This window comes from Acipenser ruthenus, chromosome 9 (assembly GCF_902713425.1).
Source record: "Acipenser ruthenus chromosome 9, fAciRut3.2 maternal haplotype, whole genome shotgun sequence".
In the NCBI taxonomy this organism is placed as follows: Eukaryota; Metazoa; Chordata; class Actinopteri; order Acipenseriformes; family Acipenseridae; genus Acipenser; species Acipenser ruthenus.
The window spans coordinates 21,597,162-21,615,663 of record NC_081197.1 but is presented as its reverse complement, the minus strand read 5'-3'; the positions used below and the strand labels follow the sequence as shown (position 1 = coordinate 21,615,663).

General features: G+C 41.5%; 1 protein-coding gene across 5 annotated transcripts in view; it reads right to left on the bottom strand.

Annotated features, from left to right (window-relative positions):
* Positions 1-16,123, bottom strand: part of LOC117405874 (MAP3K7 C-terminal-like protein) — a 50,185-nt gene extending 34,062 nt beyond the window's left edge. For 2 of the 5 annotated variants that reach the window (XM_059029692.1, XM_059029691.1), the window contains exon 1: positions 14,620-15,013. Coding sequence is in view for 2 of the 5 variants with exons in the window: in XM_059029690.1 (XP_058885673.1) it covers positions 12,941-13,010 (70 nt within the window). In the remaining 3 variants the exon portion in view is untranslated. Of the gene's footprint in view, positions 1-12,940; positions 13,019-14,619; positions 15,014-15,925 lie in introns of those variants that run through there. The other 3 variants (XM_059029690.1, XM_034009330.3, XM_034009331.3) reach the window with 3 other exon arrangements.
* Positions 16,124-18,502: the final 2,379 nt, after the last annotated feature.

The following is an 18,502-nucleotide window of genomic DNA, read 5'->3' as shown; positions in this document are numbered from 1 at the left end:
CGCTACAGGAGGGACGCCAGCGTGCACCACTGCGGGGCCGGGTCTGTGTACAAGTATCTCTGGCTCCTGATGCACACCAACCCTTGCCCTCCCTCGGCCAGAGGGAGGCGCAGAACCCCTGCAGAGACCCAGTGCTTTCCGGCCCAGAAGAAGTCAGTCAGCTTCTTCTGGACCCTGGCCACAAACTCAGGGGGTGGGCTCAGGACGGTGAGCCGATGCCAGAGCATTGACGCCACCAGCTGGTTGATCACCAGAGCCCTGCCCCTGAAGGAAAGCAGTTTCAACAGACCCGACCACGACCTCAGTCTAGCAGCAACTTTATCCTCCAACTCCACCCAGTTGGCTGCGACCGAGGTCTCCGCGGAGCTCAGGTGGACACCCAGGTATTTGAAACTGTCCGTGCTCCACCGGAACTGCTGGAGCACGACAGGGAGGGAGTCCATCTGCCAGGGGCCTACCAACAACCTGGAGCACTTGTTCCAGTTGATCCTGGCAGAGGAAGTGGCAGCTCCGCATCCTCTCCAGGTCAACCGGATCGGAGGCCACCAGGAGCATGTTGCGGCGTAGGCCGACAGGACCACCCTTGCGTCCGGCGCACCGAGGGCCAACCCCGTGAGCCTCCTGCGAAGGAGGTAAAGGGCTCGATGCATAGCGCATACAGTTGTCCAGACAGAGGGCAGCCCTGACACGAGGGGCGCGGTCAGGGACCAGTTCACCTTCAAAAGGCACTTGGCAGAGGCGTAGAGCATCCGGAACAGGCAGATGAAGCGCGGCCTGAAACCGAATGCTTGCAGGATTCCAAAGAGTTACTCGTGAACAACCCGGTCGAACGCCTTTCTCCTGATCCAGAGGCAGGAAGGCGACCGACCGGTCCTCCTGCAGTAGTGCAGGAGGTCCCGAACCAGGAAGATGTTGTCAAAGATCGTCCAGTTCGGGACCATGTAGGACTGGTCGGGGTGGATCACGTCTGCCAGCACGGACTTGAGCCACAGGGAGGCGGCCTTGGCCACAATTTTATAGTTCGTGCACAGCAACGAGACCGGTCGCCAGTTCTTAAGGCAGCGGAGATCCCCTTTCTTGGGCAGAAGCGTTATCACCGCCCGCCTCATCGAAAGGGGCATCGCCCCGGTCTCATAGGCTTCCGCCAGGACCCGCTCAAAGGCGGGCCCCAGCAAGTCCCAGAACTTCTTATAGAACTCCAGAGTCAGCCCGTAAATGCCCGGCGATTTGTTGTAGGGTACAGTAGTCATAGTAGTATAATAATCATTTTATTTAGTGGCAAATGTGAGTGAGTAGGGTAGCCTATTGTAAATTTACTACCAATATTTTGAAAATGTACTGAACTAAACATTTTGACTAGGGATAATTTTTATATAATTTACCAAAAGTGCTGGATATTAGCTCTGTTTGCAGACTACCCTAAAGGATCAGAATTGCTGAAGCTACAGTTCTGTAGGTAAACTTGTATATTATATATGTACATTTATAATAGGTTTATTATCTCTATATATGCAGCCACTTTTTTTAGTAAATACATGGGTAGTACACAGTGCTTTCTTAAGAAATGTTGGTATTTTTTATTTTTACATTTTTTTGTGTGTGTGTGTAACGCTAAGTCTGGGTTTTTGTTTTGGATCCTGTGCTTTTTTTAAAATATGTTTTTGGGGGCAAAATGAGGCAGGCTGCACTTGCGGTTGTTCAACACAACCTAAAAACTTAGTGGAAACTCAGTTTAAGAAAGCTGCAAGATACCAATAATCGCGCAAGGCCAAATTATAACTCAGACAGATTAATGGGACAAGAAAGACATCCAGTAGCAATATTAATTAGGACATTTGCATTTGGAAGGAGAATTTCTCTCCCTAATAGAAAACTGCATGGAAACCCAGATTACCTGAAAAGTACTACCAAAATAGCATGAGAAAAAGGTGAGACTTATTTTTATTTTTCCATGGAAACCCTGCCACTGTGTCTAAATTGGAGAGTAAATTACTTAGTGACCCAAAACCTTATCTGGAGCGCTGGCTTTAATACATTATTGTACCGTTTTATATCCTTCACTTATAATGTGTACGTAAATGTACAGCCACAGACATGACAAAGTTCAGAGACTGATGATTGACAAGGTGTGGCAATGTAACCTGCCCCTGTGTGCATTTCTGTGTTATATGTTGCATGTGGTGTGTTAATGTTGGTGTATAGATATGGCTGCACGGGATATAAATGGGTGTGTGCAGCACGAGTTATTTAAAATGTATAATTGTATTTAGGCACGCGGATTGCACGTCACATGCATTTAAAGTATTTCATATGTGAGCACGGGGTTGCACATAATTAATTCATGTGCTGGGATTCAAGTGAATAATTAATTAGTAATTGAATCCCGGCACAACAGTATATATAGATGCATGTTTTACTCACTCGGGGTTGTGTGTTTGGTGAGTGGAGAACGGGTGTGGAGAGGAGAGAAAGTAAAACTAAGGAAAAAGTAAAGTAAATATAAGTTTGTTTGACTCACCGTGTTTTGCTTGTCTGTCCGTCCACTGTTTGTTTAGTGTTAATCTGTTTTGTTTTTCTGTTTTATTTGGTCTCAAGTGCCGTGTCCGGTTTTCTGTTTAAAACTTTTATTTGTTTATTAAACCTACTGAGTGCAGCCATTGCGTTTTCAGTTTCAACCCCAGTACTGCCTGTCTGTGTGATTCTTTCTGGCCTGACGTCATCCCTGCAGCTAGCCTGTCACACAAGGTCTTTTGGATTTTTGAATTTTCATAAGTCAGTAGTACAACATTCTAATATGGGGGTTGTTGATTTGAACGAACTGTGCATGCCCAGATAAAAATAAATGTAAAACCTTAATATCACTTTTAATTTAACAATTTTTCACTTTGATAGCCAAAAGGCTCGATTCCTGGTTTAGAAGCGTGTCTGCAAATGGCATGTTTATAGCTCAGTTTTTTTTAGCTATGGGTGGTCAAGAGAATGGTCTGGTGAAACAGAAATGTAACACATTAAGCACCTCCTTGAACTTAAAAAGTACACAACAGAGTGTTAAGCCCTTTTCCAGTTTCAGAGACAATCTGGATGACTTCATTTATATGCATAAGCCATTTGTTATATATGTTGTTATATAATTTAAGTTATTTATACCTTAAATTCTGTGTTTATAATGGGAGCTTCCACACAACTTATCTATAATTTGTTGAGGAAATAACAATTTATAATATATTTAAATATAATATGCCCATTCTAAAAGGATTTATATATTTCAAATATATTTCTTCTCTCCCAAAGAATTACAAACTCTGCCATTTTACAGGACAAAAGCACTCATTGTCTGCAGACATAATGTCTGGATTACCCTCACAGATGGACTATTAACAACCAAGCTTCAAACAAGCAATTGTTTATACTTTTGTAAACACAGGGTCTGGCTTTAATCTGGCTTTCAGTCTCCTGCACTGTGAGGGGGTGGCTAATGGCTCATCAATATTCAAATGCAGTACCAGCACCCTCTAATGGAAGGTGTAATTTGGGTTGAACTGGTTAAAAAAAAAAAAAAAATAGGTAGTGAGCCAAGAATCCACAGTTAAAACACATTAAAATTAAGAATATTCTTGTAATTTTCTAAATTTAAAAAACATTGTAAATTTGGAAGTTGAAAAGTACTATTGGATTCACCAGCATAAGCTAATTTACATTTAATAAAACTACAAAGTTTTAAAGATAAAATCTTTAAACTTCAAGAATAAAATGCACCGACATATATGTAGTATGTGAAGATAGGGAATTTCTTAATTATATTCCTTTCAGAGAGAATTCGTTTTTCTGTGAAAGACTAGGCGTGGGGTACATTCAATATCAGAGTGCTCTCCACATGTATGTTGATATGATATAGATCCATATTTGAAAAAATCAATTTGCAGCGACCGCATTGATAATGCAGGTCGGCAATTTTGAACCTCCAGTGAGGCAGCTCTGAGCTTGACTCGTTACTGTTACAAGTGCTCGCGGCGTGCGCACCATTCAATAGAAAAAGACACATAACGCCCTGGGGCGCTCTGCTCATTGAACACACTCTGCCTGTGTTGGTTGTTGACCAATCATTTCAGAGTATGGTAATAAGGGGCCAGTTTTTTTTATTTTATTTTGGAAGAATACGCCCTGTGAGTGGCAGTGGGACAAAGACTGCTTTTGATTGGATGTTAGTAATCCCTTGTGTAATTGGATGTATGGGATTTCCTGCCTTCTTTCCTAGAGGTGGACTCAACTCTGCTAAAAAAGAAAAAAAAAAACGGACTGCTTAGCGCACTCTCTTATAAAAACTGTCTCACTGCTAAAAACTTTGCTCCTGAAAATGTCTACGGACGCTATCTCCTGGAAAATTACCAAGTATCTTATGACTGCACTGGAAGGACAGCCTGATATTCAAAAAATGTAATCAAATTGAAAGCAACTTCGATTTGAACATTTTGAGAAAAAAAACATTTATACCACTAATCCAAGGACATGGTTTATCAAAACTGTGTTTAATAGCAAGTCTGAGGTAATTGCTTTGGTAACTAAGAATTTGAATTAGCATTAGTACAAATTGCAACTTAAAACTAGAACAAAAAAATCACTTGAAAAAGAATCATGTATCTACTGGAAGACAAAATATTCCAACGTTCTTCGTGGGATTTGTTTTTACCTAAAAATGTTGGTTCAAATTTTCCTCTTACAGAGCGTATGATAAATACAGTTTATTAAATTCAACAGTGCACAAAAATAGGAAATTCATTCTGTGTAAATGTTTCTGATGAAATGTGTTGAATATATTTTGAATATACTTTGAATGCCAGTTCTGACAATGCTCATATGATATTTTCAATTAATTTTGTAACACCTGAATAAACAAAAGTGATTTTTACTTTTAAAGACTTGTTCAATCTGTTTTGTCTAGTACTTGCAGTGATATATTGCATTTTCTATGAAACAAAGTTATATTAAACATATTGTGACGGGGTACTGCCCCGTCTTTATGATCATGGTTGGGACTGGCAGGGAGGGTGGTAAAATTCCTCCCTGCCAGGAAAACATGTGAGAATGTGGCTGGAGCCCTAATTGACTAATTAGCAATTATTGATTAATTGGGCTCCAGCCACAGGGAATAAAAGCCAGGGGAGAGGCCCTGGTTGGGGAGAGAGAGTAGGAGAAAGAGAGTTCCAGAAGAGTGTTTCGTTTGTGCTGTGTCTTTGTAAGTTTTTGGTTCCAGTGAAGGCAACGCCCAGCCTGGAAACTTTATTTTGTAAGTTTTTGTTTTTTGTTTGTATTTTGTGTTTAAATCTCTTTGTTTGGCCCTTGTGCTGGTTTATTTTGTATTTCTGTTTATTAAAAACTTTATTTTTGAACTTTCAACTGTCTCTGAGTCTCAAACCTCGGTCCATCCTGTCACAGTTGGTGTCAGGAAGTGGGATAGCGCCACCGGGAGGCTCAGAGCAGTATTTTTTTTTTTTTTCTTGAATTTTGGGAGTTTTGTTTTTTTTTGGAAACTTGATTTAAATGGGGAAGAAGAGCAGACAGCGGCAAAGGCAGGAGAAGCAGCAGCCGAAGAAATGTAGGCTGCTGCAACAACAGCCACCCCAGCTGGAGGACCCAGCCAGTCTTTTCCCCTGGTGCTCCTGGTGCGGGAAGGTGGATCATCGGTGGAGGATCTGTCCAGATGGGCTACCAGCTGACTGGTGTGGGTACTGTGAGGTGGATGGCCACAACTGGGCAGGATGCCCCCACAATCGGGACCAGGAGCAGCTGCAAACCCCATCCTCGGCAGCCACCCCACCACTTCCTACATCACCGCCTTCACCACCATCCCAGGAAATATGGGACTGGTTGATGCACCCTGAGGCGGACCTCTTCCACGACCTCCCCATAGTTATCAACACGCTGTGGCGTCGAGATGGGGGGAGGTGGGAAAAGTGGGAGGAACAGCATCACCCGGCGTCCTTCGCAGAGCTGGCCTTGATGGTCGTTAATTACCTGGCGGTAGATATGGGAAATGCCCCAGTCGTTCCAATAAAGAAGGTGGAGTTGTCGTCCCGAGAGCCAGAGAGGGGTGAGCTGTCGTCCCGAGAGCCAGAGAGGGGTGAGCTGTCGTCCCGAGAGCCAGAGAGGGGTGAGCTGTCGTCCCGAGAGCCAGAGAGGGGTGAGCTGTCGTCCCGAGAGCCAGAAGGGGAGGAGCTGCCGTCCCGAGAGCCAGAAGGGGAGGAGCCGCCGTCCCGAGAGCCAGAAGGGGAGGAGCCGCCGTCCCGAGAGCCAGAAGGGGAGGAGCCGCCGTCCCGAGAGCCAGAAGGGGAGGAGCCGCCGTCCCGAGAGCCAGAAGGGGAGGAGCTGCCGTCACCCAGAGAGGGGGAGCCCGAACGTCCACAGCCCGAGAGGGAGGAGCCCGAACGTCCACAGCCCGAGAGGGAGGAGCCCGAACGTCCACAGCCCGAGAGGGAGGAGCCCGAACGTCCACAGCCCGAGGGGGAGGAGCCCGAGCGGGAGGAGTCGGTGCGTCCACGGCCCGAGCGGGAGGAGTCGGTGCGTCCACGGCCCGAGCGGGAGGAGTCGGTGCGTCCACGGCCCGAGCGGGAGGAGTCGGTGCGTCCACGGCCCGAGCGGGAGGAGTCGGTGCGTCCACGGCCCGAGCGGGAGGAGTCGGTGCGTCCACGGCCCGAGAAGGGGAAGCCCACAGGCCCAGGGCTGAAGGGACCCGCAGGGGAAGAATACAGGCTGTTCCCACCTCCACCGCCAGCAGAGGGGGAACAGTCGGAGCTGTCTATCCCTCCACCGCCAGCAGAGGGGCAACAGTCGGAGCTGTTTCTCCCTCCACCGCCAGCAGAGGGAGACGAGCTGCTGTTTCCGCCTCCGCCAGCAGAGGGAGACGAGCTGCTGTTTCCGCCTCCGCCAGCAGAGGGAGACAAGTTGCTGTTCCCGCCTCCGCCAGCAGAGGGAGACAAGTTGCTGTTCCCGCCTCCGCCAGCAGAGGGAGACGAGTTGCTATTCCCGTCTCCGCCAGCAGAGGGAGCCGGGCCGCCGTTCCCTTCTCCGCCAGCAGAGGGAGCCGGGCCGCCGTTCCCGTCTCCGCCAGCAGAGGGAGCCGGGCCGCCGTTCCCGTCTCCGCCAGCAGAGGGAGCCGGGCCGCCGTTCCCGTCTCCGCCAGCAGAGGGAGCCGGGCCGCCGTTCCCGTCTCCGCCAGCAGAGGGAGCCGGGCCGCCGTTCCCGTCTCCGCCAGCAGAGGGAGCCGGGCCGCCGTTCCCGTCTCCGCCAGCAGAGGGAGCCGGGCCGCCGTTCCCGTCTCCGCCAGCAGAGGGAGCCGGGCCGCCGTTCCCGTCTCCGCCACCAGAGGGAGCCGGGCCGTCGTTCCTGCCGTCGCCTCCCGAGGGTCCGCTGCTGCTGCCGTCGCCTCCCGAGGGTCCGCTGCTGCTGCCGTCGCCTCCCGAGGGTCCGCTGCTGCTGCCGTCGCCTCCCGAGGGTCCGCTGCTGCTGCCGTCGCCTCCCGAGGGTCCGCTGCTGCTGCTGCTTGGGGTCTTCGGGGATCCTGCTTCGCCTGGGGTCGCTACACTGTGGTCGGAGCCCCACGGAGGGGAGTTGCTGACCATGAAGAGGGGGAGGGAGGTCAGGAGACCAGCTCCCCCAGCTGCACTTTCGCGGCAAGATGGTGTGTGGCCGGAGCCCCGGAAGAGGGAGCTGCTGGCCACGAAGAATTGGGTGGTGCCGGACGTCCCACCATGGCCACCCCCATGGACACTGTGCTTCCCCCTCTTCCGGGACTGAGACTGAGGGGGGAGGTGGCCATTTAGGCCATGTTGTGTTTGGCACAAGGGGGGGGATATGTGACGGGGTACTGCCCCGTCTTTATGATCATGGTTGGGACTGGCAGGGAGGGGGTTAAAATTCCTCCCTGCCAGGAAAACATGTGAGAATGTGGCTGGAGCCCTAATTGACTAATTAGCAATTATTGATTAATTGGGCTCCAGCCACAGGGAATAAAAGCCAGGGGAGAGGCCCTGGTTGGGGAGAGAGAGTAGGAGAAAGAGTTCCAGAAGAGTGTTTCGTTTGTGCTGTGTCTTTGTAAGTTTTTGGTTCCAGCGAAGGCAACGCCCAGCCTGGAAACTTTATTTTGTAAGTTTTTGTTTTTTGTTTGTATTTTGTGTTTAAATCTCTTTGTTTGGCCCTTGTGCTGGTTTATTTTGTATTTCTGTTTATTAAAAACTTTATTTTTGAACTTTCAACTGTCTCTGAGTCTCAAACCTCGGTCCATCCTGTCACACATATATTAATAGGGCTGTCAATTAATCGCAGTTAACTTCTGTGAATAATGTGTTAATTTCTTTTGAGATTCATTTTTTAATGCACATTAAGCCACATTTGTCTTTATTAATTCTGAAAGTTCACTTGTTTTAAACTGTATTAATACACTGGTCTTTTATCAGCATCTAGTTTGTGTGCTGCACCAATTGCTTCCTGACTTTCCCTTGGTAACAGAGGGGCAGGAAAGTGTGTGTCTTTCTTTCACAACTGATGTGAGTCAGTGATATGCGATCAAACAGATGAAACATACTGAATGTAGCGTTGCCCGTTTCATACAGAATATAATTCTCATGAGTGAAATTCGACTCCTATTTAAATACATACGTATACATTTACATATCAGTGATATGTAAAATGTTTTTGGTATATTAATGCGGACAGTCTATACATTACCGGGGCCTGAAAACTTATCATATGCTGTGACACCAGAATAAATAGTTATGTATAATAATTTACATGTGTGTGTTTAATAGTATAAATATATACACACATACATATACACACACACAGTGCCTGAAAAGTATTTGTTTGCCCCCTGTCAGATTTATGACACTGAATGTTATCAGATCTTCAACCAAAACCTAATATTAGATCAAAGGGACCCTGAGTGAACAAATAACAAAAAAAAATAATTGATACATTTCATTTATTTATTAAAGAAAGTTATGCAACACCCAATGCCCCTGTGTGAAAAAGTAATTGTCCCCTTAGATTCAATAACTGGTTACGCCACCTTTAGCAGCAATAACTGCAACCAAACGTTTCCTGTAGTTATTGATTAGTCTCTCACAGAGCCGTGGAGGAATTCTGGCCCACTCCTCCATGCAGAACTGCTTCAACTCAGTGACATTTGTGGGTTTTCCAACATGAGCTGCTCGTTTCAGGTCCTGCCACAACATCTCAATGGGGTTTAGCTGTGGACTTTGACTAGGCCATTCCAAAACTTTAAATTTCTTGTTCTTCAGCCATTCTGATGTAGACTTGCTTGTGTGTTTCGGATCATTGTCTTGCTGCATGATCCAGCTATGTTTCAGCTCACGGATGGATGGCCTGACATTCTCCTGTAGAATTCTGATACAGAGCAGAATTCATAGTTCCTTCACCGATGGCAAGGCATCCAGGTCCTGAAGCAGCAAAGCATCCCCAAACCATGACAATACCACCACCATGCTTTACCGTTGGTATGAGGTTCTTACTGTGGAATGCAGTGTTTGGTTTTTGCCAGACATAACAGGGCCCATGTCGGCCAAAAAGTTCCAATTTTGACTCATCTGTCCATAGAACATTGTTCCAGAACTCTTGAGGATCATCCAGGTGCTTTTTGGCAAACTTGAGACGAGCATTCATGTTCTTCTTAGTGAGCAATGGTTTCCGCCTTGCTACTCTGCCATGAATCCCATTTTTGCCCAGTGTCTTTCTGCTCTTGGAGAGATTTTGGCAGGACGGCCACTTCTGGGAAGATTCATTACTGTCCCAAACTTTCTCCATTTGGACAATATGGCTCTGACTGTGGTTCGGTGGAGCCCCAGAGCCTTAGAAATGGCTTTGTAACCCTTTCCAGACTGATAGGCATCAACAACTTTTTTCCGGAGGTCTTCAGGAATTTCTTTTGTTCGTGGCATGATGTGCCTCTAGAACCTGTGTGTGGACAACTTCACTTTGATGGTAAGGGCCTAAGTTAGTCAGATTTATATTGGGCAGGGCTGACCCAAATCAGGCCTGGTTGTTAACCAAAGTACTCAAACAGCTGACCTTAATTATCCCTTTAATTGGGTTGAGTTAACTGGGTGGGGGGCAATAACTTTTTCACACCTGAAGATTGCATGTTTGATTACCTTGCACACCAAACAAATTAAAGAAGCACCAAACTTTGGTGTCACTTTCTCTCAGACTCCCTCTATATACTACTACAACCCACAAAAAAATCTGACCAAATACAATGCGAAAAATGTGCATATATATATATATATATATATATATATATATATATATATATATATATATATATATATATATATATATATATACACACACACACATATATATACACATATATACACACACAGTTTTTAACGTGGTTTGAATTACATTAAAACACTGAATGCTTATACCTACAGATTGATTACAGACTGATATAAAACATTTACAGATTTGCCAAAGAAAGTGTTCTATAATATGCCAGCAAGCCAGCACAACAAAATGAAACAGGGAGCAATGCCTATGATCTGTGTAATGACTACTATAATTTTTTTATAAAATAATTTTTGTATAAACAATGATACATATACTGTATACATTAAATGAAACTGATAAAATATATAGTATAATTCAAAATGCATTAAGGTGGGTAATAACCTGATTCCATTATGATTTAGCAGATGGTTCAAACAATTTATCAGCAAACGCTGCAATTTTTCTGTATAATTCTGTTCAAACATATATAAATCTATAAAAAAGAAATAGGACAACATTTACTTTTTTTATGCTGGGTTGTTTTTTGGATAATAATAATAATAATAATAATAATAATAATAATAATAATAATAATAATAATAATAATAATAATAATAATACACATTTCAGTTATATAGCGCTCTTCATGCAAGCATTCCAGGGCGCTTTACAAAAGAAATATACAAAATTCTGTGTCTAGATATAATCCATATATATTATGGCGTCTAATTGTGCTAGCATTCCTGATATGAATCGGGAGCAAGTTGAATTTTAGGGACTGTCAGAAGATTAGCATTTTCCGATCCCAGGGAACTACCAGGGACACTGTGGGGTCAACAGGTCTTGAAGATAAGAAGGTCCAAGACCATGTAAGGTTTTGAAATAGTAATAATAAAAATAGAATCAGTAATAAAACAAAAGAATGAGATGGATGCAGTAATTGTATCAATGAGTGTAAAACCAAGCTTAACTAAGATTTTTTTTTAAATCGCGAGATTAAATCACGATTAATTTTTTTAATCGCTTGACAGCCCTATTACTAAGTTAAACTTTTATTTTTGTATTTTAATTACATTTATTTACATTAAACCTTAAATCCTGCTTTTATTAAAATATGATAATTGATTAAAATACTTATAACTGTATTTTAATTTAACTTACCCCTAGACATTTCAAATTAAATCTTACAATATACCATGGTCCGTTATGTATTTGTCACCCTGCATAATGCAGATTTTCTAACATACCGCTGTGGTTGGAGTCTTTTTTTAATATATTAGCTATAGCAGCTGCAGACAAACCATCCAGGAAAAGCCTATCAGAGGCCTTTAACTTAAATATCTGTCTTTTTAACTGCAGACAAACTCGTCAACAAAAGCCTATCAGAACATACATATCTGCAATTTTGCTGAAATTCCTAATTGTCTGTGCTAACAGCATAACTGATCTGTAGCGTTGTATCCATGTTTAAGTGAGACAGTGGAGTTAAATATAGGCCAGTGTTCTAAAAGTAGATGGATGAATCATCCGCCATGTCAACACTACAGCTGCTGTCCAAACATTTGGCTGAATAGTGGTAAAACATTTTGACAGAAATACAAGATCAGGGTCGCTGAGAGCAGTTAAGTTCATATTTGTTTTTGAAATGCCAAACTTGGGGCACCCGAGTGGCGCATCAGGATGCGCCCTATAGGCTGGACGTCGCCGCTTCAAGTCCAGGCTATTCCACTGCCGACCGTTGATGGGAGCTCCCAGGGGGTGACACACAATTGGCAGAGCGCCGCCCGGGGCGGGGGAGGGGGGGGGGGGGGGAGGGGTGAAGGCTTAGGTTGGCCAGGGTGTCCTCGGCTCACCACACACCAGCGACCCCTGTGGTCTGGCCGGGCACCTGTGGGCTTGCCTGTAAGCTGCCCAGAGCTGCGTTGTCCTCCGACACTGTAGCTCTGAGGTGGCTGCATGGTGGGTCTGCAGTGTGAAAAGAAGCGGTTAGCTGACGGCACACGCATCGGAGGACAGCGTGTGTTCGTCTTTGCCGCTCCCGAGGGTGGGGGTGGTAGCGGTGAGCTGAGCCTAAAAATAATTGGCTATTCTAAATTGGGAGAAAATTATAAAAAACAATTGCCAACTATAAACAAAAATAAATTATTTAAAAAAAAGCCAAGCTTACCAAAATAGAGAAAACTAGCATCAAAAACTGTGTTCAAAAGATAGATAGATACCATGTTTAAAAGATAAATAGATAGACACCATGTTTTATATTTACTGATACCAGTTTTGGTAGTCACCATTTCAGAAAACCATATTCTGGAGTAAAATTAAGAACAAATATCCAGCAAGTACTTTTACAGAGAACAATATTACTATGTAAATCGGTAAAGCAAGCTAGCATCCTCAGTAACGTGCTACCCGTCCCTGTAGTCAATTATCTACCATACTGCTTCTTCAGACTTTTAATGCATAATTAGACCAACTTTCTTATTAAATACATTCAGTAGTTTAAAAAAATGTTCAGCATTAATTGTAGGGAGCAAAACAACCTCATGAAACCAGGAGATAAGCGTTTAGTATTAACATTGCCTGGTTGCATAAGAGGCCTACTGCATAAGGAACCTTTAATCATAAAGTGAATAATTGTATATGACAAAAGATTCAAGCCTACCTGTGGAATCATTGAGGCTAAAGGATATTTGGACCGATTTATCAGCGGGTACCCTCGCTGTGGTGATCATGTGGGCCCCTAAAACCAAAGCAATATCTTTTGTTATATATATATATATATATATATATATATATATATATATATATATATATATATATATATATATATACACACACATACATTATATATTATATAGTATTTATTTAAAATTTGTAATTAAAATAATGGTAAATTGCATTCAGAATTCAATAGATATTCCTTTATCTTAGTCTCTCATATCTATCTCCATGTTAGTCTTTTTGCTACCTACTGAGATAAGAACCTCTATTGTCTTTTGTTTAAAAAAATCACAGTAGAAATTGCTCATACAAATATTTGTTCCTGCATAATGAAGAATGACATGTAAAAAGAAAAACAGTATTGTGTAAACAATATGCTTTTGTTAATTAAATCAAGCATGTATATGCCTCTTTAGTGTTTTTTGCACATGGTTATAATATTAGGTATGAATTTACTAATTCTGCCTATTTATACCTAAGCTATAAAAAAAAGATCTGTACTTTGAGTAATACAATCAATGTATAACTGTGCATACCTGTGTACACCTCTTTCACTTAAATTAAATGTTTTTCCCAAATGTTTTACATTGTTCGGCGATTATTAGTAGATCTATCACTTTAGTTTTGAAGTGTTGGAGTTACATTTCGCTGCTCCAACTAGGTAGCGACTGACCCTTTTGGTTCTACTGTAGGAATTTGATGAAAATAGATAATAAATAGAGGTGCTCAGACCTAAAAGTAACGATTGAAGCATACTAGCTCCCCCATGATAATTGTTCCAAGGTTATAATGATTAAGATTAAAAATACCACAAGTGTGTTTTTCTTTCACACACCAGGTTGTGTGGTAATATACACTGGCCCTGATTTAAACTGCAGCAGGACTTATTAACTCCAGTCTAATTAACACCCTATTTAAATGATAAATGAATACCCACTGTTTTGGTTAACACCATTGCTGGTGTAACCGTGTTCGTTCCACCCAGTAAAAGTGTTAACCAACAATGTAACTTCTCTGGAATTCACTTAAAGGTAACAAGGGTTATTTTGGAGAAGAAAAAAAAAAACAACAGAAAAGATCGGCATGTTGGCACAGCTAGGATGTAAACCTGTGCTCCCTTGACTGCACGACACCCTGCACACCACGTGGTTGAGCTTTTCTAGGTGAGCCACTCTGGGATCCCCTTGATACCATTTAGTGACCAGTACTGGGTTTTAAAAATATTTTACAACCTGATTTTTATTTTGCCTCTTTTATAAATCAAATGTTACACTTTTTAAATAGTCACGTTTCCTTTAATTAAGTATTTTCTTTAAAAGTGTATTTAGGAAGTTGAAGATCAACCCATCTTATTAGGAATTATTTTTTCAAGCTCATTCATATTAACATTTATTAGGTACATATCTAGAGTATTTTTTTCATTATTTTTAAACATTTACATATACACTTTAGACTCATTTAACCAAATAAAACTATTTTACACCCAAGATAGTTAGAATGCATAATATATATTTATTATTTAAGTTTCTTATGGAGACATGATGACATTAAAATAATATATTTTAATATAAGACCATAATAAGAGCATAATAGACCATGTTTTCACATCCATTATCTTACCTCACGCAGTTCAACTTCTGCACATGTAAAAACCAGGGCCAGCCTCTGTCTTGTCTACCCTTTAACAGAGAAAAGATTAAATAAAAGGTTGCACCTGCTGCACAGCCACAAGCTGTCAGTGGTAGAGAAGCAGAAACAGCTGTTAGGACAGCATGGTGCTACCTGCACCTCCCATAGGCTCCACACTCCCCAGGATTTCCTCCTTAGTTCTCTTGGGTCACTTTTACTCTTTCACTCCTTTCTCCTTTGTGAAAGTGTGGAATTTGTTTCTTGTCATAATAGCAACTCCAGAGCAACAGGGAGAGAGTAGCATGCAATATATTTACATTAGGCCGGCATGCAATACAAACAGTCCTTTACAGCGGAGGGATGTTTTGAGCATTACCCTGTCGGTTGGTTCCAGCTAAATGGCTCAGATAGCATGACTCTAGGCAGCAAAAATGTCTATAGCTCCAATCAGCTAAGAGTGACATAGCCAACTTGGACAGGAGGCAACTAATAACTATGAAATGATGCAGTTTACCAGAATGGGGCTCCCTGTTACTTGATTGGGTACAGAATAAGATTTGCAATGCAATACTATCTGGTAACATAGTAAACAGAAAGAAAACATATAGTAGCAAAATGAATCTGCTATTTTAATAACTTTCTTAGAACTTGTAAAAAGGGGGTTGTTTCGTAGAATTGTATTTTCAGAAAATCCATTAACCACTGTCTTCAAATTAGTGTGCGTCCAGATGGGATACTGATATCAGTGACATTCATCCCCCACCACGGCTGGTAAGTCAAATTTAGAGCCATCAGTAACATGAAAAAGTAATGCTTGGGTCAGGTCTTGATGTCATCCGATTTGTACTGTACAATAGGGGGAGTTAGTTACAGTGCCTATAGAAAGTCTACACCCCCTTGAACTTTTTTCACATTTTGTTGTGTCAGTGCCTCAGAGTTTCATGCATTTAAATGAGGATTTTTTTCCACTTATCTACACACCATACTCCACACTGTTAAGTTGAAAAAAAATATATATTAAAAATACAAAACTGAAAGATCATAATTGGAAAAGTCTCCACCCCCACTTGGTGGAAGCACCTTTGGCAGCAATTACAGCTGTGAGTCTGTTGGGATAGGTCTCTACCAACTTTGCACACCTAGATTTGGCAATATTTGACCATTCTTCTTTACAAAACTGTTCAAGCTCTGTCAAGTTCCTTGGGGAGCCTTGATGGACAGCAGTCTTCAAGTCATGCCACAAATTTTCAATTGGATTTAGGTCGGGGCTCTGACTGGACCACTCAAGGACATTTACCTTTTTGTTCCTTAGCCACTCCAGTGTAGATTTGGCTGTGTGCTTTGGTCGTTGTCATGCTGAAAGGTGAATTTCCGTCCCAGTTTCAGCTTTTCTTGCAGAGGGCAGCAGGTTTTCCTCAAGGACTTCTCTGTACTTTGCTCCATTCATTTTCCCATCTATCCTGACAAGGGTTACAGTCCCTGCCAATGAGAAACATCCCCATAACATGATGCTGCCACCACCATGCTTCACAGTAGGGAAGAAGTTCTTTGGGTGATGCGCTGTGTTTTTATTTTTTAATTTTTTTATTTATTTTTTTACATTTTGACCACTTTTTTAAACTTTTAAATTGAGATGGATTTACCAGTGAGCAGGAGAATGATGGGAAATGTAGTACTGAGAGGTCCATGCGGGTACATGTGAAGTCATCTTGACACAGGGAATGCAATTTAAAAGTTAAAAAAAGTGGTCAAAATGTAAAAAACAAATGAAAACAATATACAGACCTTACGTAAACAGTTGTAGCACCACATGGGAACATGTAACACAATACAATAAAAAGGTCCTTATGTACCCTTTAAGTATAGCACCAACAAGCGGTGGTAATCATTGAACAGACACAAATGTTATTTAATTTTAAAATGATGAGCTCAATTTTGATCACAGCGCAAGACAATAAGGCCAAATAAATGGTTTGGTACAATCCGAATTTGCTCTGTGAAGTGATTTTGGTACCAAGTTTTGTGTTCTTATATCTGTAGCACTAGGTGTCATCCAAAAAATGTTCACCTTAGCATTTTGAACACATTTGCCTTTGGGTTTTAAAGTAATCTCCAGAGAGTAACTACTGAACACACAATAAAATACAAAATATAGTAAACTAATATGCTAAAAATGTTAAAACTATTTATTGTTGATTTCATTAAAAAATCTTTGTAAATTGTATGGTGAAAATTTTTTCCACCTTGTTATAGCTGAATGTAGCGCATGTATGTGTAAAATAATAATCTAACATTTCAGTGCAATACAGTATTCAGTTTATATATTGATTTTGAGAGGTGTTAGGTACACGGCAATATACAAAATTAACCAAACCATCAGGAAAATGAATTTTTAAAAAAGGGAGACCACAGTATGAAAATGTTCTTTTCTACTTGGAACATTAAAGTGATTACTCACACGCGCCCCCTTGTGGGGGCTTAGCAATAAATGACATGGTCATCTTGAGTAGGTCGTGAACAGTTTCTGTACTTCACAATGTAGGCTTCCATGGTGGTACGTTTACTGTAAATATTGAATGCTTCAGTATATTATTATTAATATGTCAATATAATGTATTGTAACAGTACGCTATTAGAGCAGGCCAGCATGTAAAATCAATAAGGCATTAAAAAGATACTTCTACTCACAATGTTCTTGTTCAAGTCATTCCTCCCGAGCACCTGGGGAAACATTACAGTATTATCAGTATAATGTATAGTTATATTATTTTTCATTAAAAATCACAGAAAATGCATGCAGGCTAAAAGTTTCTGTACTTCTCAATGTAAGATTCCATGGTAGGATTTGTACTGTTGGAAGTAATAAATACTTATAATATTATTGGTGAATGAATGTCAATATATAGTGTATATTTATATTCTTTCTGCCCATGGGAGAGATGGCATGATGCTATGCAAGCACTCTTGAGTTTGAGCATTGCATTACATTTTTTTATGGGGGATCTATCATGATTATTACAATTGTTGTAACAAACAGTTTTCATAGGTTTTCTTGTATGGATGTTTGGAGAGAGATTATATATACATATATATATATATATATATATATATATATATATATATATATATATATATATACATATATATATATATATATATATATATATATATATATATATATATATATATATATATATAAATAAAAGCTTCTTTATACCGTACTGGAATAATCTGTAGATTTGTATATAGCATTTTAAATGATGGGGATGAATCAGACACAGCAGCAGATTTTTATAACAAACCATTCAGAGCAAATACCCCAAAACCCACCCACTGGCTATTAACTTGGTGTGTGCTGGCACCCAACATCCAGGCACAACAAATGTAAACTTTAGTAGTGCACGTACTATACAACACAGTGAAAAATTATTTGGTGAGAAAGGTTGGATTTTAAGATCCTGGGCTATGACTTATAGTGGGAATGTCCTTCTCAGCGTTCCAAAGATTTTGAATGTCAGTGGAAATGTGTTTATGTCCAATTACCTACTTATTGTTTTAAATTTAGAATCACCTTTCACAAAGGCCATCAGATATTGACATCTGAGATATAACTATGTACTGTGAAAGTATTTTGGTGCATTGGAGCAATAAAACTTGGTATGCAGCAACAGCAGACCATTCTTGCAGAGCCAGCAATTCTTGAGTGAAACAGTGTGCTCCAGTAGTTCCATCTAATGAAGACTGGGATAACATATTTGGAGGTTCTCTGTTCACCAACGATCTAAGGATTTGCATTTAGGTCATAGTTTTCCCTAGAGGCATGGGTTTAAATCCCACTTCTGTTCTAACAAGCATTATTTTATTTTGATAATTT